A 22,907-nucleotide genomic window follows, 5' to 3' on the forward strand; every position below is an offset into this window, starting at 1 on the left:
TGAATTATCGTAATAAAGCTTTCATTGTCTTAAATAATTATAAAACCATTTTATTTCTAAAGTATTTATTGGGGTTCATTATAAATTATAGGGTGTGCACATATATGTGTATGTATTTCATAGGGTAGAGGTCTCGAAAATTTTAAGTACTATGAAGGTTGACAGGGGTGTAGGAGGAATAAAGTGAAACTAGTTATACCTTTATTTTGTAGAATCTCAACTTTCCATTAAAAGACTTTAATTTTCACAGTTCTGAAACTTCCAACTGTGAATAAAGTATCGTAAGTACAAGAATGTCTTCAGAGAAAATAGCTCTAGAAATACTTAAATCCCCTTTGCCAATCATCTGACTGAAGCATTATCAATAAAACCTCATGTTGATACTGTTCCATAGTTGATCACTGAAGTGTGGTGTGAGGCTGGAGGGAGAAGGACACTGGAGAGAGGAATTGGGCAGTATCAGCAGTGTTGTCAGGTAAGATACTCCTTACTGAAAACACAAGTAACAAGCGCATTGAAGAAGAGAAATAGAAGATAGGAGGAAGAGTGAAAAAAGAACGTAAACAGTAGTAGTCCTAAAAAACCCCAATATTTTCTCAATAAAGGACACAATGAAGTCCTGTATAAATCAAAGATGATGACAAGCAAAGGTCAGTTATCACAAAAATGCTGTACCCTGTATGTTAGACCTTGGGCAAGTTTCAGTATGGGACTGTCAAATACAGAATGAGGTATTCATTTATATCCCAGCTGACAGACCACATGCAAAACAGAACTCAAACCTCTGAATACATTGATAGATGCATTGATCATATTCTGGCAAAAGAAGGGAAATGCTGCCACAGTATAGGAGTGTTGAAAAATACTATTCAGCTGTGACGTGGTTTTATAAGATATACTACACTAAAATATCCGAGCTCCTTCCACATGAAAACATGCATCAGCTGAGGTCCTGCCCGTAGGTTTTATGTCCTTTCTAATGTGTAGGACTGGGTTGCTGAGTTCATACCTCAAACTATTCTAGAGAAAACATATACCAGTTTCGCACGCTTTATGCCAAGCTTTGGAATGGAACTCAGCTCTCTTAACTTCCAAGTCATCGCAGAAGACTGCAAAACAATCCCTGAAGTACAATGTCTGAATATATAGATTTCTAATATAGAATGCTGATTTTTTGGGGTGCTCATTTTTTGATGGGCTTAAAGCAAACTAGTTTGGTCAAAGTCAACTTTTGGATTAAGTAAGAACATGAGAAATACTAGTCCCAAGAATATTCCTTTAAAATAAGGAAGCTAGATGGGACTGCTAAAACTAAATTAAGATATGTAGGGGTAAAAACACATGAGTCTATAAGGTATGCTGTTATTAGCCATTATGTGGCATGATTTCTGAATTCCAAAATAATGTTAAATATGACCCCTTACTTGTTCTGATAATGATAGTATAATTTAGTAAATGATACTAATGAAAACTCTGCTCCATGTAAAAAGCAAGTAATACTGAGGCATACTTCCTCTAAAAAGCATATTACACAACTTTTCTGCAGTGTCTTCACCTTATTACTGAAGGAAAACACTGCAGTATGTGAAGTCAAACTCATACGTTCACATTTTTGTGGAAGAGGAACAAAGCAAGTAATCTCATTACATAAAGTCAATCTCTGAGTGCTTTGACAATGAATACTGAGTCAATCTTCCCATTAAGTCAGGGTGTATATGACAAATATGCTCTACTTGAAATGCAGAATTTAATTCCAGCATGATCACTTCAGAGACCAGTTCTGCAAAGTACAGCAGCCATGGCACAGCACACAATCGCAGCGTAAGTAACTATACGTTATTGCTAAACACATTTTAAACTCTAGTGTACACTAGTCTTTGTCTCAGTAAAGCTATTTTAACCACAGACCATGTTTGTTCGAGCAAGTTTTTCTACCTGTTTTTCCACCGAATCTGAGCAAAGCATTCAGTGACTAATTTACTTGGTACATTTTCATTTGTTGTCACTCATAAATAATTTATAGCTTTAGCAGGCATATTGCTTTTGCTTTTACGTATGTTTTTGGGTTTTGTTTCTTTTTATAAAGAGTTCTTTGCAAATTGTTTATAGGCCATGCTGAAAAAAACCTTTCAATTTTTCAACTGTAGACTTTTAAGTTGATTTGGGTATCACTATGTGTAGTTTTGGTTGTTCGGTAAGAGTCACCAGTCCATGACTTGTAACTACAAATCGCTTAACTATCAGTTTCTCTGAGTTCAAGCAAAGCCACAAACTATAGTTTCTCTCTGGTCAAGAGATCTGGGAAGAGAGAAGATGGTGAGAAGAATTTGCTGAGTATCTTTGACAAATGGCTTTGTAATAGCAGCGAGGAAGGCAGAAAGCATGACACAAAGGAGGGGAGAATAGATGAGAAATACAAAAGGAATGAAATCTTCAGGAAACCAGAGGAGTAGCAGGAGAACCTTCTGTCATAATTCACTCAATGTAAAACTGATCTTTACTGATGTTCTGCCACATGATTCACATCAGGCTGCTGAAACATTTATTCACACTTCAGGGATCGCGCTCTGCCTTAGTCCTAAAGGTCCCTCACTGTTTACTCTGTTCACAGAGTTCATCCCTCACCTCAGTACAATCTTTTTATCACTTTCTTAATCTGAAATAATATGCTCAATTTTAGTTACAGATTTTAAAATAATATGTTAAAACATTAAAAGAGTATGTTCACATATATATTCAAATGAAACGAAAGTCTGAATGCATGAAATATTCTCTGTAGACATAAATGGTATACACATACCTTCCTGGGCCACTTTTTTGTGTCAACTTCAAAGCATATAAAACGCTAATGCATTTTCACTATTTTAAGAACTGTATAAACATTTGTTATTTGCATATTTGGACACACTATAATCTTGATTCTACTAGCCATTTTCCTATGGCTTTCCCACTGCCCTATTTAGCTTTCTATTTAACTTCTCTGGAAGATCTTTCAGTTGCAGCTTTTCTGTAATTCTACACACACAATTAATGCAATTGCTCATTTGTGCCTTACATAGTTTTAGTTATAATATGTGAATATGTAGGTATTTACACATGCACACACATACACACCATTAGTCACTCTTAATTTTGTTCAATATGCTAATTTAATTATTCATTTAATCTGCCAAACTTTTCCATTAAATTGATTCGAATACTCAAATGTAGTGTCTTACTGAAATAAAAAAAAAACCCACAGAAATTTGAAGAAAGTTGATTGCTTTTCAAGTGTTTTATTTAAAACATACATATATACTAACGTCTAAACTTACTTCCTACAGGTCAAAAACTCACCTCGTTGTAATGAATTTGGTGAAATAGTAAACATTTTATTAGGTACTTCAAAAATACAGGATGCTTCTGTAAATACAGTTATATATATGATTGGTATTCTATCTGCAAGACAGATTCACCTTGTGGGTTTTTTTTTCTCCATAAAGCTTTCTGGACAATCAGCTGTCAGCTCAGCTGAATGACAAGAGAGAAATAAGAGACTAAAAAATGAAAGCCAGAAATATTCTGTGAACACAATTGGTTTCAAGCACTTTGACTGGATTCAGAAATCCTACAGTCAGCTACACCATCCAAATGTTCATGTATATTTAAGTAACAAATCCAAGACATGTACTATGATGAGCAATTCTGTATGAAAAATTACCAACAAGGAACACGCCACGGGAACATGCTCTCATTATCAGCTCGCTCTGTCTTTCTTTCTCCCTGCTCCTGAAGCACACGGATGTCATAGCACTATAGGAACTTATTTGATAAGCAGTATACCTATTTCCTTTCTTTTTTGAACAATTCGTATACTACACAGCACAAGAAAACTGAAAAGACGAGTGTGCTGCCATAATCCCATTTCTGACAAGATCTTTTTAGGATTTTTACTCTGAATACTGGATGTTAAAAATATTTGTACTTAATTCAACAAATGCTACACCTTATTAATGTACAGAAGAAACCCAGAAAATGGCACCTCAGTAGTTTTTTGTCATTTATGCATGTGGTGGGTTTTTTAATTTTTTAACTCATTTACTGCCACCTCCTGGAACTTACAAGGTAATAGTATTTACACTATTTATCAGCAGCCAGTACTCCTGTTCAATACTACTGAAACGCTCAAATGCCAAAAACTTCTCTCAGAAGCATTTTCAAAATATTGCTGTACTTTTTACACTGCTGTCTTTTATTCTGCAAACAGTGAATATTGTTCTTTGGGCACAAACTGGTAAAAGGTTCACATAGCTTACCTTTGTCTGGAAGCAGCAGTAAAGTTGTGTTAGGTATGGATGTTTCCGTGCTAATGCCAGAATTCTCTTTTCTGTCATTGTACAGTCTACATCATCATCCTGAAGTATGACATCTTTCTTCAAGACTTTCACTGCATACACTTCATCTTTTCCTTTTAGCTCAGCTAACATTACCTAAAACAAACAGAAATTCTCTTTATGTATGAACAACAGACACCATAAATGCAGGACTGCATATGAGTTTGCACTGGAAATATGAAGATAGTTACATACTTGCCTAAATGAAGTTGTATGTTTACAAAATTTAAAGTAATGTAATTTTAGGAAAAGATACCTCTGGTATTCTTTAAATTTGTTTGTTAGTTAAGAATGCAGAAGATAAAAAGTTTTTATTTCCTCATTCAAATATCTTAATGAGTGCCTATTAGTGAGATCTCAGAAACTAAAAAAGGAAGGAAGTTGATATGGAATAGAAATCTATTTCCCACTTTTATCTCCCACTTTTGGTAGTGAGATTTGTGTGTGATGAACTTAGTATACAATCCCATGTACCATTCCGGCTGCTTTAAAGTTGTTGACTTTAACTACTGTTATTGGTTAAGTTTCAAGTCCTATACTCTGTTTAAGGTCAGTTTTGGCTCAGAGCCAGGGATATTCTCAGGGAAAGGATTAGAAAACAGGGAGACAAAGGAACTGCTTCAGCCCTGTTCCCCTGCATCTGCAGTTCCCATATATTAAGGAAGGAAGAGTGTACTTGCAAAACAGATTCACATTTCAGTCCTTCTCTTTGATTGCACAATGCACAGCACTGTGAAAAGAAAATCTATAAGTCCTGTAAATACAGCAATACCCCTTCTACCCTCATCAATTGCCTACAGTGGGAAGGTATCTGGTGAGTTACATCTTTGCCACATACGTGATATTTTGGGCAGCTGCCGAAGCCTCTTGCTCTCACTGTATCTGAGTGGAAATGCTTGAGTTCTGCTTCCTGTAGCACTGAACACACCCACTAAGGAAAAACAAGCACACAAACTGTTCTGTGAAGTAAACTTGAACTCGGTATTATCTAGAAAGGGAATGAACTCAGAACTCCACAGCATTATTCGTGGGCTGATTTCTCCTGCTTGACCACAAGTAATTATCTTGTTGAACAGTATGTATGTAACTGTATGTATGTCTTCATTACCAATATCCTGACATAGTGAAACATTGACATTTTGTTTCAAAAGGCTTGACCTAGTTAACAGAAATGCCACAGAAAATGCCAGCTGATCAGGAGGCTGATATTCCTGATCTGTGGGGTAAAAGCTGCTTTTACCCAATGGGTAAAAGGAAACCTGTAGGGTGGAAGCACTTTGTGAATGCCTCTATGAATACTTTCAAAGCAGTACAGTCAAAAAACCCTTGCACTTCAGTGTAAAAAAAACCCGAAACCAAACAAAAAAACCTCACCTTGCCAAAGCTGCCTTTCCCTAATACTTTGATGAAGTTGAACTCTTCAAGGCCTATTCGTTTCGTCTGGGCCTGTTTGACCTCCCCATTTTCACCATTCTCCCCAGGTTTGTTAAGCTGGCTGTCTGTTGACGTTGTAGCTGTTGCTCTGTGCTCCTCTCCCCTATTGTCAAATGATAACGCTTTCCTAATGTTGTTTTCCAGCTCTTTGATTTCTGTGGAAATGTGAGAAAAAAAGAGTTCGTTTTAACCAACCATCAGAAAAACAGCCTGTGTTAGTCTGTATCAGTTCGGGAAGGGACATTCATCATCCTCGAATGCTGTGTAGAGCATTCGGTGGCTAAGAATACATACTTAGCAAACTGCTTCTCCACCTTACAGTTATCAGCCAAAACCCTGCTCTAACAGGAAGGGCGGCCTTTTAAAATGAACCTGACATTTTAAAATGAACGTGACACATCCAAAACTTGAAAGATAAGTCAGAATAGTAGCCAAATAGTTGTTTTAGTGATTTTGGGTATTCCCCTACCATGGAGAAGTACTTTGTTTTGAATACCCCTATCTTCCTGCAGCACTTACTCATCTTCCTGCTTAAGTATTTCAGAGCTGTATCTTCAAAAGTTCAAAGGATAGCTGGGCATCCCAGTCCTTGAAGTCAACATGAATGGAGCATCTTACTCAGCTTCAGCTGCTACCAAATGCCTGCCAGTAAGTATTTGACCACTTCCTAGTGCCGCTTTAAGCATCAATTGTGTAGATCTGCTAAATGGTTCTGAAGGTTTCCCAGTGTTAAATACAGTGAGTCCTGGTGACTAACGGACCTTGGGGTCTGCCTCAAGCTCTTGCATAGTACTTCTGCTTGATGGCCTTGGAAGCAACAACTTTACTAGACAGCTACAAAAGTGAAATTTAAGAGAGAATTTAGACAAATTCTTTCTTCTTATTTTAAGCAAAACATCGTATATTTTAAAATATATTATTTAACCAAAATATTGTCTGTGAAACCAAAAGGTTGAGAAACTTAAATCAGTTCTGGACTCAGAGTTTTACAGTTCTAATTATCATGGAGCTTTGGAAATGTCTTCCCTAAAAATAAGGCTAAGGAATTTCTCAACTGTAAACAGTTTTCAAAGAATTAGACACAAAAGTATCTGTTTTCCTATGTCTTGGTGTAAAGATTTTTCATTCGTTTACACACGTGATGGTACATAAGATACCTCACAGACTTGTTATTTTTTAAAAAAACAATCAGATCATATTCAAAAAGTGCTGCTGACATACACCTTCTGTCAATCAGGCTGTTTAGGTCAATGAAATCAGGTCATAGAAGTTAAAATATTTGTCTCCAAATCTATGCATTAAAAAAGTCACTGAAAGGAAACATGGTTTTATGAAGCCTCTAGAGACCACACAGACATGCCAGCATAGCCTAACTGGATGGAAGTTTTTATTACCACAAATGTTCAACACGGAATTGCACGGAGGCAATTTTATCCCAAAACCTTATTAACAGGTAGAGGATTTTCAGATAAATAAAGGTGCTCTCAGGTCCTGTGGTACTACTAAAAACGTTCTCAATCTTACAACAGAATATATAATCTCCTCACATAAAGGTATTTGTTTAGGCAAGGACTCATCTAGTAAACTTAACAATATTTTAAAGATGACTGTTTTATAATTTTCCCCTTAAAAGCCACTTAATTTCACAGATATAAATGAAATTTGAAGCAGGCCTTTTAAAAAAAGTTTTTGCAGTTCTTAAAGTTAAGTGCTTCATTTCCTGGTGGTAACTACTTCGTTGATTTGGTTCTACAGAGGCTGGGGCTGATAGCTTTTTTACTCCTCATAAAGAAGGAAAATATGTGACAATATGTATCAATTAGGAAATAAAAAGAGATGTTCGACCTTGATCACATGGAGAAGTTGGTGCTGACTTTGACCTATCTTCTTCTGATGATGCGCTTCCAGGAACTGGTTGTTGAGTCTCTGCACCTGCAATTAGCTAAGAACAATTCCAAAAGGGGTACTCAGCTATGAGATCCTCCCATGCCAAGAGGAAATTTAATTTAACAACATTAATTCCCTAGTAGAAGTATGAAGGAAAGTGAAGATGTTCTGTCCCTATAGATTCTCACTGGCAGGACCTCAGCCATACAGTAGATGGCATCACATCAAATGGAGACCATAATATAGCCAGAGAAAGAACCAGCAGTTTAAAGAAAAACAGATTCTTAAGATGAAATAAATGTAATAAGCATAGCCAGTGAGTGGGAAAGTTTTGAATAGCCACCATAAGTCTGTGTAGAAATCTATCCAGTAAAGACATTTAACTACAAGTATCAGCAAGCACCGCAAACTAACTCATGCATGAACTAACAACATGACAACGTCTTTTCCCAGGAGTCACAGATCAGTTAACTTATTCCTGAGTTTTCTGTGTTTCTGCAACATTTTAAAACAGTGTACATGGGATGCAAGTGTGCAATAATCAGGAAAATGAAAAGAACCAAATGTCAGTATTTTAAGAAATTATGGTTAAAATCGCTTATTTCTGTAAGTGAGAGCAATAGGTCTGTTGTCACAATCATGCAATTAGAGATAGTGTGGTCAAATTCTGATCTAGGACACCTATTATCAATTCAGAATAACTCCATCAGCTTTGGATGTACTTGGGGTGACCTCTACTTTTTATTTCTAGAACAGCCTAGTTCTTCCTATAATAGTGATGATAACTCTGGAACCGTGATCCAGCAAACAGCTCCTCTTCATGAGACTCAGCACATTGCTCATTTATCAGCATTTACAATGTTACGCAGTAGTGTTGTGCCTCAATCAATCAATTATCCAATGCCAATTCTGAGCCAGAGAGACATTAACGTTTTTATGAACTTTTGTGTCAGACACTGTCTCTCTGTCAAATCTCCTTCCTCACAATTAAAAAGGGGAAGAAATCCTTACAGACTCTATAGAGACTCCAGGTTTGCAAAATTGTAGTAGGTCAAAATCAATTTCATATAAAAATTCAGGATAGATGACTTGCACTTACAAATCAAAAGCCAAAGTCTTAGTTCTGTACTGACTTAAATAAATTGTTGTGCAAGTCAAGTGAGTGGGATTGAACCTCAACTAGTAAAGTTACAATACAGTCATACTTATCTCATTTTTTTATGTGACACTACATAGTAAAACTACCTTTTTTCTCCTCTGCCCACTATTAGTAATCTTATCTGGAGTGACTCCAAGATCTGCAAGAACTTTAGCTATGCCTCTAGCATCCACTCCACAGTTTGGTGCCACGTTTGTTTCACAGCGTCGATGTACATTCATCTTGCAAACTGCAATGAAATGTAAAGTAATAGAGTAAATTAAATACTACCTTGGCATGCATTTGTCTTACTTAAATTAAACCTTATTTGACCTACCAATAACTTTTTCAAATAAATATAATTTCAGTAAAGTACTTGGCTGGATTTGCAGTGACACTTCAATGCTATCATAAAATTATTAACCTGGTGATCATTCTTCTGCTATAACACAGAACAGTGTTTTCACACAGTACCCAGAACAGACACAGGAACAAATGAAAATATCTAATGACCCTGTAAATCTTAAATAGAATTTGAAGAAAAGTCCTTCAGAGCTTGGATTTTAGCAGTTGACTTCTGCTCTCATACTGAGAGCACAACATTACTTCCTCATGTATTATTGCTTCTTAGGCTATTTTACTCAAGTAGATTAAGTCCTAATGTAGGCAGGCATAAAACCAACAGTGTTTTAAGTTTTAATAGAAGTCTTTGGCACTGTTAGATAATCTTTTTGTTTACACGGCAATCCATTTAATAAGCTCTTTCTCTTAAATACCATCTCCTGAAACTAGCATACTAGTAAGAAATAAAAAAAAGGTTACATTGCTCTCAGGTTATGGGGTAGGGGGGAGAACACAGCTCCATTAGAAATAACATAGCGTGGATTTGTTAGGAGCAGACGATGTATTTTATCTTAGACTTCACTGCCCTCTTGTGGAGCAAGGCATAAAGAAAGCAAAAAAAAAAAGTGTAATTAAATAGTAGATTAACATTCAATTGCTCGAATTCCTCACTTCATTACTTTTTAGAGGAAAAAAAAAACAAACAAAAAAGTATGTATTTATAAAGCTGTATTTCACTATACTGTTCATCAATGATGCTTTCACTGTGTAACCCCTAAAGAAACAAACCACATTTGCCGCTCGGACTATACGCAGGCACTGTATCTGCGGCAGTAACCATGCACTTCAGAAAGCAAGTGCCTTTCCTTTTCAAGTATGTTTCAGTTCACAAGAAGAACAAAAAGAAATTGGTAAACATGGTATTTTCAGTGCATTTATATTTGATGACAAAAGCTCAGTGGCAAGTAAAATGTTTGACCTAGGATCCGTAACAGTGGACACTGAGAAACTGAACAGCTTGAAATAAAGCCAGCAGGAAAATTTTGTACAGTCCAACTTCATGAACATATTTCATAAAAAGAAGCACAGAAATATGCAGTGAAAAAAACAGAAGAAGAATAAACCTCTGCAATACACTTTTCTTGGTTGTTAATAACCACACTGGGAAAGCAAGTACATCTCTGAAGAAGGGAACTGTTTGGCACTTGCTAAGAGAGGAAACAAAGCACGGAGACAATGACATTTCCAGCTCAGGTAGTTCTAGATTTCATGCAGGCAACACTGCGTTTTTATAGGCATTAACTTTCTGAATACAGAGAAAGCAACATAGGCTGTCTGAACTATTGTTTCTATGCATCTGCCACACAGTAAATGTATACGTATGAGAAATAACATTATTTTCTACAGTTAAGAACAAATGAACAACTGTGGCACTTGAGAGAGAACATGAAAGTGAACTAATACATTCACAGATTAAGTGGAGAGATACTATAGCTCTGATTAAAAGAGAAAAAAAAATTAGGTTTAATTGAAAAATCTTCTCTGAACATATCTCCACCATAATTAATACAGCATTTAAACAAAATCTTCAGTAGTAGTAAAGTAACAGTATTTAGAGTCTAACATTTTATCACTGCTCTCTCGCTAGAGTCACAAGGGAAGGCCTAAACGTCAGAATACTCACACTGTGTATCACTTTGTCATGAAAGAAATTTCTTCTTTCCCTTGCTGCTCAGCAATTTCTGACATGAAACATTAAGTCTGACCTTCACCTATAGTTATGTCTCATCTTAAATACCACAAAGGATATATTTCACAGATTACATGTTTATACATATATGTGTGACTCCACATTTCTGCAGTTGAGAAGTGTACATAACATGATTTTTGTATTTATGAAGATGGACCTACCTATTCATGAAGGTATAACAAAATGAAAATGCTTACAATTCCACTAAGTACTATGTTCTAAGAATTTGACAATCTTCATGACATCATTCCCATCAACTCATTAATTGAAGTATTTTATTCACTATTTCTAAAAGATCACTTTCCTTTGCAAGTGTTTGTATTATTTTCTCTCTCATTTAGAATATACAGATCTGCTTGAAACAAAGAGATATGGAACCAACCATTTGTTTAGTCAGCTAAAACAGCATGAATGCACCTTCCAGCAGTAATTTCATATGCAGTTACCGTAGAGAGTACACAGTCCTCAAGCTGCAGAACATAATGAATCCTTTATTTTCTGGAATAGAGGAGCTAGGCAGACCATCGCAAAGGATGATTTAGCTAGATATCAGAATACCTCATCTTCTGGGTAGGAGCACACAGGACTAGTACTGCCTAGCCTAGCCAATACATAACAGTAATTTTTGAAGACGGTATTAAGGGGAAAAGTAGCTGGAATAATGATGCTTAAAAAATTTAACGATCATCACCACAAACCTGAAAACACAAAATGTATATAAGCTGAAGGGATGTAAATTCTCATGCTCCTAATTTTCTGTCAACTTCTCATTTCCTGTGTGGCAATAAACCTATGCAGCAGTGAGCGCAAAATGTATTTCTGCACCTCTGTCCCCTGCACCTGTTATTGACTGGTGTTGCAGACAGGGTAAAGGACCGTATTCTAACCATGATGGCAATCCTTACAGTTGTCCACTATTTACTTTCTATTCATTTCTGTACATGTTGGAAAAAACAGAATAACTTGAATTCTTTCCAAGTCTACAGGTCACTCAAAGAAAAAGAAAAGATCTGAAGTGGTAATTCTTACCTTTGCATTGTAAACCTTGTCTCAAAAGACCCCAGAGCAATGAACCACAGTGGTCACAGAAGGTGGGCACTTTGTAATTGTGAATGCTAAACTTGTGAGGCATGTTGACACTGAAACGCTGGGATCCCACTTGCTGAAAAAGGAAAGCACAGCATATTTCATTCTAATTAATTTCTTCATAATCACTGTACACGGAGGCTCTGCTCTGCTTTGAAACCACACAGAATTCAACCAAGATGAAATAGGTCTGTGCTCAGATGATAATCCTTGCATTAGATATACTACAGCTCCAGAGTTACTTTATTTTGGGAAAGGAGAGGGAAGGGCTGCTGTTGTCCAAGAGATAAAGACTAAAGTCTACTTCCTAGTTCTTCTGGGAACAACAAATACATAGCTATCAGGAAAGATCTCTTAATGTGGAAGGCACGGAAGTCACTCCCAATTGTTTTAGGAGCAGGAGGCCAAACTAATACAGGACTAAGAACGAGAAATGTATCACAACTCCTTTACCTTTTCATATCCCACTCTTCTTTAGATTATGATAATGACAATGATAAATCTTCGTGTTCAGGGATTCTAAGGTATGATAACTTACTAATTAAAGGATGACATTGATAAGTTCTTATACTGGCCATTGCATAGCAGGAGATTTATTTCGATATTTTTCCTTCCCTTTCCTATTACCGCTGGCTTCTCTCCAGTGATCTAGTACCCCTTCTAAACAATGAGAGCATTATTATCAGCAAAGCATGCAAGTCTCCACCAGTCTGGAGCCTGGGAATATAAATCTAAGCAAGATATTTTATCTTCCTGTGAGTACTATGCACAAACAGCACTAGCCAAACACAGTCCTTTATCACAATCCTATGCACACAATCAAGTTTTGGATGTAAAATACTGGTTGTGAACCAGGTACTAAAGAATGCTTCCATTACGAAAATTGGTAGTGAATTGCACAGGAAGAATGAGATCAGTCAGTGTCTCAGTCAAATTCATATCAAAGTTGAAACAGTGGCTTAAAACCATCATTCCATACAACTCCGATTTGCAATTTAAAACTAGGCTTTTTCAAGTATATTAATGTAGATTTTTAACAAATAAAACTAAGAAATGTACATTTTCTGTGTGGCCAAGGAACTGGATCACCCACAGACTACCTCACCTAATCCTATGGTGAAAGCTAGTAGGCCCTTGCTGTTGCACAAAACAGAATAGGACAGTGAGCATTCATTAGCTTTTCTGTTAAAACACAAACAAACAAACAACTTCTGCATAAGATAAAGCATTCACTGGTTACAACTGAGGGTTACAACTATTTAAAAGACCATAAACACCACCCTCCTCCCCAACTGTCCCCTATCAACCTAGCCATAAAAGGATACCCCAAAGCCAAGGAGTCTAGGGGAGCTGAACACTATAGTAGTCACATCGTTCCCTGGTGTACGGTTGTCCACAGAGATTAACATTAATTTTCTAACCAAGCCTAAAAGGGCCATCTTAGCTGAGAGACACCTTTAACCCAAGTGAACAGATTGCTTTGTTTCCTCTTCTGATCCAGAGTTGAACATGCTGTTGGTAGGTATGTTTGCCACCCTGACAGTATGGCTCTGAAGGCAGTTAATTTAATTTTCAGGTGATGTCTTCATTTATTTAAATGCATGATAACATAAAGCACTTACTGTGTTAATTCCATTAACATATAAAAACTTGCTAGAGGTAGGGAGTAATTATGCTGGAAAAACCTGTTAGCTGTGCAGTACCTTGTTTTATCATTACCACATTATACAATATCCTTCTTCAACACACGGATGGTTTTTGTTCTACATTTTGACAGTTCGGATGCAGTCTTTGTTGAAGTGAGACTTTGCAAGCAAATTCTGGGCAATCTTTTATGTTGATGCAAGATACCCAAGCATACTGCCTATCCTATCATCTGCTAACGACTCAACTGCATAAAATGTAGTTGTGGGATAAAGGTTCCCAGACTGCTTCTTTTGAATTAAAATGACAAAACTCGTATTAACTCAGAAATGGAGAATGTTAAAAATGAAAAGGAGTGCAAAGACCTCACTGAGACTTTAGGCATTCAGATATTATAAAAAAATTACTAATTAGAAATAAATTGCTGTATAATAATTCCCATGTAAATGAAACTGTTATGGTAATCTGTCATTCCAAAGCAAATGCTACACCACAAGATGACCAGAAGGGCACAGAAAAAGTCCATAACATTTATTGATTAAACAGAGGAGACAACACTACTTTGAATAGATGAAAGACAAGAGTTTTATCTAGAAAACTTATTTTACAAATATTTACCTCATCGTGAGTTTCCTGTTTTTTTAAGCCAGCACACTTCGTTATTATAAGTTCATGGCATCTCTTGTGGACTACACAAGTGCAAACTATAAACAAAAAACAGATAAAAGAATGAGTTTTCATGAAGATTGATTTGAAAGCAAAAGACTGATCTCAGAAGACTAGAAATGCTGGGATTTGAAAGGTTGCAAGTGACTGGTGACTTGATGAGTCCTTATGAAGTAAGTCTGGCTTACAAAGGCAGAAGATAATGGACTTTCAAGAGACCAAAACATTTTAAGAAAACTAAAGCATATCTGCCAAAATCTTAGTACGTAAAACTACAAATTACCTTCTGAAATATTAATCACAATTTTTCTGAATTTTTACATATTTGACTTCTTTATCTCATAAAGTCCATGATCTCCACATTATATGAGACACAAAGGCAAAAACAATTCCTGGCTGAAGAGCTTCCAGAGGAAGAGACATAAAGCCAACTCATTGTAAAAGTCAAAGAACAGAAAAAACAAAGTTGAACATTCTTTCTATAACACATTATCATAAGTTGATAACAGTAAAAGGTTTCAGGAGGCAAAAATGCTTTGTCAATATTCATACTGATTACTTAATCAATGAATAACATTTGCAGATACAACAGATAAGATTAACAATTACAAGGTCTATCGTTCTGTGGGATTCAAGGTCATTAAGTGGAGGAAAAACCTTCAGAGTGAAAGAATGAATTTCATTTTCTTCTAGCTTTGGTCATTGCTGTAAGAAAAATAAAATCAGAACTCAAGGAACCTCTGCTGTATGTTAACAGCATGCAAAACCATTATTTGCATTTATTTATTTACCAGGAGATTTCAAGTCTGTTGTAACTCAAAAATCATCACTAACTTGATTATTTTTACTTGTCAGATGAGAATTAAGTAGAGAAACATCATCCCAAGAGGTGACTGCATAAAAAATTAAGAGTACAAGAAACCTAGTTTAAAAATGGAGTTAAAAATGAAGCACTTCTGCAGTCTTTGCTATAACCTTCTCTAATGATGACCTCTATAATTATCTCATCTATTTAATTACAGTCTTTGCAATTACCTGGCATGTTTAAACAAAGAATCTTAAGCAGAATAAAGAATTCACAATTTTAAAATGCAAGAAGTGAAAAATGAAGAAGCCAGCATCTGCAGATATGCCCCCCTAGCTGGATCTGCATCAAGAGATGCCTAGGATCTGCTGTTCAGTGATGTTAACTGTGCCTCTACTTCATATATGATGTCTAAGGCCAACAGTTTTGAAAAATCTTACTGTAACTTGCTGTAAAGACTGTAACTTTGGTGAGACAAACTTATTCTGATCCTTGCTAAATTCTTGGCACTGTACACATACAATGCCTGATGAAAACATCTTATTTATATAGTATAATGAAATACATATATGCAAATTGTCCCCCTGTAGATTTCCTCTTACCTTGACATTGGTATCCCTGTTTTCCTATTACACCCCTGAAAATAAAACAGTGTTTTAGAAAATGAAGAATATATATTTTAAAAAATGAAACACATTTTTTCCTCTCTTTACTGGATGTGCACAAGTTTAAAAGAATAGCCTCTTATAATCAATAATCTGATAACTGCATGCCTAGACTGAGACTAGTTCAAAGTAGGAACCATGTTTCAGCTACTAAGAGGTAACAGGTAGGCCATGAAGTGAATCAGAAGTAAAGACATATTTATTATAATAAAATAGGCAAAGCCAAAGGGTACATAGAAAGGGAAGCCACAAGCTGGTAAAACAGTCATCAAGCAGGCCGCTACATAGACAGAAGATTACATTTGCCAATATTGTTGCTTGAAATCATCTTAGTTAATGTAAAGCCTAATCTGCAGACATTTCTTAGAGGAACGTACTTGAGTTCATGTACAATTTACATCGTTTCATGTTAAGACTGATTCATTACAGATTCTCAAGAAATATTAATTATGGATCACATCAGATCTTATGTGTATTAAGGTGCAAATCAGTATTCTTAGGTAACTTTGGTAAATGTCAGTGGAGTTGCTGAAAAATAACTGAAAACTGAGTGTCTCCATCGCTTTTCCCTATGTGAAAATTGCGAGTACTCAAAACTAAGGTAAATAATTTCTAAAAGGGCGTTCTTAGCATACACTGCAATAATAAAGACCCTATACACTGAGCACCTATACACTGGATCATTAGAAGTCTAATATTCTCATGTTCCATTAACTTCAGTAGGACATATAGGAGCTCGGCATTTCCTAGGAGGAAGATGGTCATACTTAAGCACCTAATGAAGAATTCAGTATCTTGGCAAAATGTAAAGCTCTAATATTAGGTTTACATCTACTCTTGCGCACCTACAGAACACTAGACTGGTTGTCTACCTAGAATTTATAGTGTGTACTAGAGAGGAAAAGGTTGAACTTTGTGGTTCAGAGGAGAAAAAATGCAAATACAACAAATTCTAACATTTGTGATGGAAGTTTAACAGACTGCTATTATTGTCTGCAAAACTCATGACAGCTTAATATTAAAATGAAGAGGAAAAACCCTACTACTTCATGCCATTTATACTTCAGCAAAACAGGAGGGTATGTTAACTCCTCAATTCAAGGTTGCGAAGAAAGTTGCTTCTTACCATATAAAATCTCTGCAGTGTGAACAATATGTTGGTTGTCTAAGATAGGTGGCCATAAACTTGTGTCCATTAACCTGATGTACTCTGCGTCGTACAGCACCCTGCCGCTTTCTGGGGCGCATACGTTCCCGGAACACACGTTCTTCATTGTCTTTGGGTGCTGAAAAAGAGGAAAAACCAGTAAGTACTGGCTATATCAGACACAAATATAGGAAAACTCAAATGCAATACATAAGTAGATATTCTTCAAAAATAAAAATAATCCTCTCTACCTAGCAGTGCAAGATAACTTCCCTAAGTTGTAGGTTACTTTTTTCTTTTTTAGCATCAGTCACTAAAGGGCAAGGGATTTCATTGCCTAGTACAGAAGCTTCTATTTGTTCTAAACATTTACGTGTAAATTCATGTTAAACTGGGAATAAGTCTTCTGTGCTTTATCACCATCAAGCACACTGACAATCTCTTTAACAGTAATTATGCAGAGTCTCCAAACAGCTCAGACTTTCATCTCATTTTATCTTCAGGGGAAAAAAAAGAAATCCACCAAAAAAAATCCCAACATCCCCTGGTCCCCATACACTCAGAAAGTGCTGACACAACTGCAAGAAAGCTGAGTACAAATACTTATTATCAAGCAGAACAAAAATTCCATCCAGAACTGATTACTTTGTAGAATTCCTGATTAAGATCTGAGCTTCAGGCTCTAATAATCCACTTTGATACTAACACTTTCAGCAAAATATTCAAGGGAAGGAAGCTGTTCATCTTAACCAATTGCTGTTCAATTGTGTATGAGATTTAATGGTAGAGGAAGCAAAAAATGAAGTTGATATATCTCAGTGTGAAAACCTTTGGAAAAATCCTCCAGAGTGCATTGGGTCTTTTTTCCCAAGGCTTTATTTTGAAAAGTATCACTAACATCTCCACAGTATTCTGCATGCGTTAAGCAAAAGCTGAGGATGAATTAGCAATGAAGAATAGTACACAGTTGTTAATGAAAGGGAGATTTTACAAGTATTCCATGAGCCACCTGTGTCTCTGCAAAACAGAATATCACATTTGGAGGGGATCACATTCAGTCATCCATTGGCAACTGAATCTATGCACTCACTACTTAAGTGTGTATAACACTTCAAAATGTATTTAACACTTGTCATTCTCTGAACTTCAGCTACCCTGAATCATTATGATGGCCTAAAGATGCCAACTTCGGTCTCTTGCAAGCTTTTCTGTACACAAATCAGTTCTCCAAGCAACAGTACAGTATTTAACAATAACACAAGAAAATTAAAAGTCTGAGAACAACTCAAATCTATAATAATCTCAAAGTCTTTAACAAACACTGAAATAATTTTTTTTTTTTGAGGGTTGTAAAATTAAGAGGTATTGATTTAGGAATTCCTAGAAAATGGTCTTAAATTACACCAATGGATGGATATCCTGGGAAAATACAGAGCGCAGACCCATGAATTGAGATCAATTTCTTTCACTGCACAGCAAGGGCTAAAACCCATGACACTATAAAGTTCATCTATGCACTAAAAAGACTAAGCTCCTTACACATTAACGTCTTACAAAAACTTCATACTCACAGTGGGTTTTCACCTTAAGACAACACATCTGTGGGATGGCCAGAATGGCATTACTTTCTATTCTAAGTGAGGTCTCAGTAAATTAACATTGACTTGTACACGAAGCTACCCCTTTTATTTATGCCAAAGAACGATCAAAAAGCAATGGCTCTAGGCCCCCCTTCAAGAAAGAGGTAAGAAGTACCAAATAGTTATAAATTATGTTTATTTTTATGTTGTCAATTATGTTTATTTTTATGCACTAAGCAAAACTCTGATGTCTAATAAATACCACAGCTCCTTGACAGAAGACTGTCTTCCATAGAGAATATGTAACAAGTAGTTGGAAATTGTACCAAAGACTCACATTTCCAGCTTCTGAACGGTTTACTTCTGGAAATCTTTAAAAGTTATTATTATAGGAAATAATTCTATATTAACACAGAACTGTTCTTTTGGTTACCATCCAGATTGCAGAATTTGCTAAAGTACGCAGCCTGGATGTGGGAAAGTTAAAATCCCACTCTCCTGGAAAGGGTTCCCAAAAAGTTAGCTGCTTATATGAAATGAACAAGATGTTCTGACAGTGCACAGTTCACACTTGCTATGATAATCAGTCTATAATACCACTTTTCTCCTTTTTTCATCTTAAGTGTAACTCTTCACAGATAAAACACCTGTAATTTTACAGAGTAGATAAAAATCCTCTTCTTGTTTCGGCTACATAAACAAAATATCATGACACTACTTTTTTTTTTTTTTAACCAACAAAGTGTTAAAACTGATTTTACTGTATTACTTTCAGTTCTATATTTAATACTTTTATGAAATTCCATTTTTCACTTACAATACTTATAGTTAAAATAATACAACAAAACAGTGTCATTTTCAGAAATGCACTGACTTGAAAACAGAGAGAAGAAATACACCTGAAATAAATGGCAGGCTTCAATTACTGATACTGTTTCCACACAAACAGCATCTCTGCGAGAAGGATGCTCAAACAGCTCAGGAAAAAGTAGTTTTCTTGGTCTGTCTTGGATAACATTGGAGGTTCATTAGCCAGTTCCCACAAAACTGCCTCTCCTGTCAGTCTGCTGCTCCACATTTATCACTAAAGACCTGCACTTGGCCAAATCTGTGCACCGTGTCCTGCTTTAGTGTCGAACTGCAGTGATGACCTGCGTGTTCACGAGCAGCCACTGCCTAGTGAACCTCACCTCTCATTACAGCCCGCGTAGAGTCCCCACCTCATCGGTCGGCAGCAGGACTTGTTGGGGGGGCTTGGAGTGGCATCGGGCATTACAGCGCATGACTGAACACCAGCCTTTCATCACAGCAGACCAAGTCACAAGAGAAATTAATTTACCCATGAGCTTTACACTCAGTTTACATTAAGTTCAGCTAGCTTGTTCACTGTTACCCAACAAAGACACATAAGCAATGCTTTTCCGCAGTCCTCAAGCAAAACACTTCCAGGTCTAGCATGATTCACACCGCTGTTGTGGACCACAGGCACAAAACCAGGCAGTGACTTTCTCAGGTGACTCAGATGCAGACGATCACATCTGCGCTGGCACATACCCAGGGTTGTGAACCACTCATTTCTAGTAGCACTAACAATAGCCTTATGTTTAAAATAAAATCCATCTATCTCATACTGAACAGCCACAGTAGAGATGTTCATTTAACTGTCTGAAGACATCTACTTAGAAAGGGAGCTACATTGCTCTCCCCAAACTTCTCTCGTTTGCAAGAAGGAAAGCAAAGATTAGTAAATGCTATCAGAAAACAGGGAGTACTTGGGAAAATCCCCAACATTTGTGTGATAGAGCCAACTAATGTTTTGAAGACATACTTCAGAAAATATTAACATCCCAAACAAAATTGGCCTTTTAAATATATTTTAAAAATAAAAACTCTTACAGTGGTATATAATAGTTTCTAGAAAACACCTTTAGGATACCGCATACTGTGCATGACATTGCTATTCTTAGCAGAGGAGTTCAAATGAAAATTAAGTGGATTTGTCGCAGTCAATCTCTAAGCAAGTTTGAATATGAACAACAATTTCTTCTCACAGTATTTCTACTAAATAGACACAGAGGGTTACCTTTTCCTCAGTAAAAGCTGTTTCTTTATGTAACGTACATTCTGTTCCCTGTTTTGATTTTGAGTCCTTCAGCCCTTTATATTATTCAGTTTATCCTTTTTAAATGCATTTATTTAACTTCCATTTTGAAAAGATGGAATAAGAAAGGCTCATGATGATTTCCAAGTGTTTATGGAGAATACTGTCAATGCAGCATATTGAGTTTAGGCTTTATACAATGGTACTTGAGAACTGGCAAATTTAGAACTAATTTTGTCTCAAAACTATACCCAGTAATGCCACTACTTCTTTTCATGGCAGTCAAGAGTAACTCTGAGTTATTTGGAGAACAATAGCATATAATTTCTTTTACAGACTCATATGTACAAACAAACATATTGCCTACAATTTCAAAGACTGAGAAGACTTGCAGGCTTAACTCCAAGCTCTTAGAAAAGTGTTATACAAGTCAGAAGTATTTGGCATGCAAAACTGCACAAAATTCATAAATACTTGCAAAATGGATGTTTAAATGAACTGTCTGGAACTACATGTAATCGTGTAGTATCTGTTAAGCATGAATTATAAGTCATAACTTAAAAGATAAGAAAGTGACACATAATAGTGAGCAACCCTCAAAGGGGGCAAGACTGGAGGAAGAAGACCCTGTACACCAAATAACAAAAGTTCCACCATGTCAGGTCTCGTTTCATACTAAAATGGTTTCAGCATAGATGAGAAGGGTTCAGCGTGGAGCACTAACTGCAACAGACAGAAAAATCCTGCATGGCAAAACCTGCCATTTCCATTTCTTACCCTCTATGTTGTGGGTACCTGCAGAATTCTGACAACAAACAAAAAAATGGAAAAAATATGGTAGAAAAAGAGAGACAAATTACACACACACAGAGGTTTTTCAGCATTTGTTATTGCTCAGAATGCTGACTTCTAAAGGGAACACGCTAGGCACTTCCCTTAATCTAGAGGAGATTGTCATCGAACAGTGACAGTGTTTGGGGAAGAATAAAAAAAAATAAAAAATCAGATGTTTTAGTACGCCATGGACAACAGTAACACAGCAACCAGTGTAGCTGTCAGGTAACCCCATGTAACAGAACAGTGACACCTCTGGCACAAAGGGCGTTTCACCCCGGGCACCTCTTGGGTGTCTTCACGTCGCTGTCGTCCGTAACTACAACCAGCATCCAGAAAAAACAGCTGTTTTAACATCAACTCTTAATAATTACAACAGAGCCTAACTGAACAACAAATGCAAAGGAACAATAATTGTACCGATGTTTTATAGCTGAAGATTAAAATTGAGAGCTTTTGTATCATATTTAAACCTGACCACTTTAACCAGTATGTATGTACTGAAACAAAGCTTTTGGTTTAGCACTATATAACATCTAAATAGAGGAAGGATATTGAGGTAGGACAGGTAATTTGCCCAAAGTTATGTCGGAAAGTGAGAAGGGGCAAGAATAATGTCCAGGACTCCACAGGATACAGGATGGAGTGTAACCAGATCAGTATGTGTCAAAATTAGGTCTCAAAGGATTATTCTGAAACTCTATTTTGGGCCTCTACAGTAGAAGCATATATACTGTCATCAAGATTTCTCCAGGCAGAAATTGTTACAGGATTTTGCCTTTAAGGCTTTAATCTTCTTTAAGGGGGGATGGGGAAGCATGGAAAAAAAAGGAAAAAGCTAAACAAAAACATATATTTACATTTCTATCTCCTTTCTTTAAAAAAAGCCTTGCTTAGTAGTAACTAATTTTGTAACTTTGAGATAAAAAAACGGCAAGTTAAATGCTACAATATAATTTCATAAAGCTGTTACTGATGAACACGGAAATGAATTGGATAGTTTACCACAGTCATAGAAAGAGCATGCACTTTTCCTATGTCTTTTTCTAGAAGTATAATATTTCCAGACTATTTCTTTAACAAGGAATAAACACATAGGTTTTGCTTACTATATCTTGAATCTGCTTTCTTTAGGAAAGCTGACAGGAAATTCCTTGTTTAACAGGAGAAGAATCAGATCCTTAGATAACACTATATTGTTAAAGAAAGCAAAGATGATGAGTGTTATTAAAGAAATGAAAAAATGCTCACAGAATGGGTGAGTTTTAGAAGAGATAGGTGTCTTGACAAGTCATGTCTGTTAACACGAGCTATTTACTGAATGCATTGAAGACTGAATTGCATTTCAAGGTATAGCAAAGCTCAAACATGGTGGGTGGCTTTGTAGCATGGGCTCAGGTTCAAATTTATTTGCCTTCAATCACGTGCTTATATTTAAATGCTTAAATTCTTGTC

At 36.2% G+C, this 22,907-nt stretch overlaps 1 protein-coding gene across 1 annotated transcript in view; it reads right to left on the bottom strand.

Moving 5' to 3' along the window:
* The window catches only part of LOC104155932 (protein kinase C epsilon type-like), a gene marked incomplete at its 3' end in the record, with an annotated part of 62,170 nt that extends 42,380 nt beyond the window's left edge, over positions 1-19,790 (bottom strand). The window contains exons 1-10 of the mRNA XM_009708836.1: positions 19,708-19,790; positions 18,855-18,888; positions 16,917-17,107; positions 15,728-15,762; positions 14,273-14,358; positions 11,954-12,086; positions 8,940-9,082; positions 7,653-7,749; positions 5,748-5,962; positions 4,296-4,469 (exon numbers count right to left, since the gene is read on the bottom strand). Of these exons, the coding sequence (XP_009707138.1) occupies positions 4,296-4,469; positions 5,748-5,962; positions 7,653-7,749; positions 8,940-9,082; positions 11,954-12,086; positions 14,273-14,358; positions 15,728-15,762; positions 16,917-17,107; positions 18,855-18,888; positions 19,708-19,790 (1,191 nt within the window). The remainder of the gene's footprint in view (positions 1-4,295; positions 4,470-5,747; positions 5,963-7,652; positions 7,750-8,939; positions 9,083-11,953; positions 12,087-14,272; positions 14,359-15,727; positions 15,763-16,916; positions 17,108-18,854; positions 18,889-19,707) is intronic.
* Between the last annotated feature and the right edge of the window lie 3,117 nt (positions 19,791-22,907).

This window comes from Cariama cristata, unplaced genomic scaffold, assembly GCF_000690535.1.
Source record: "Cariama cristata isolate BGI_N322 unplaced genomic scaffold, ASM69053v1 scaffold4021, whole genome shotgun sequence".
Taxonomy (NCBI): domain Eukaryota; kingdom Metazoa; phylum Chordata; class Aves; order Cariamiformes; family Cariamidae; genus Cariama; species Cariama cristata.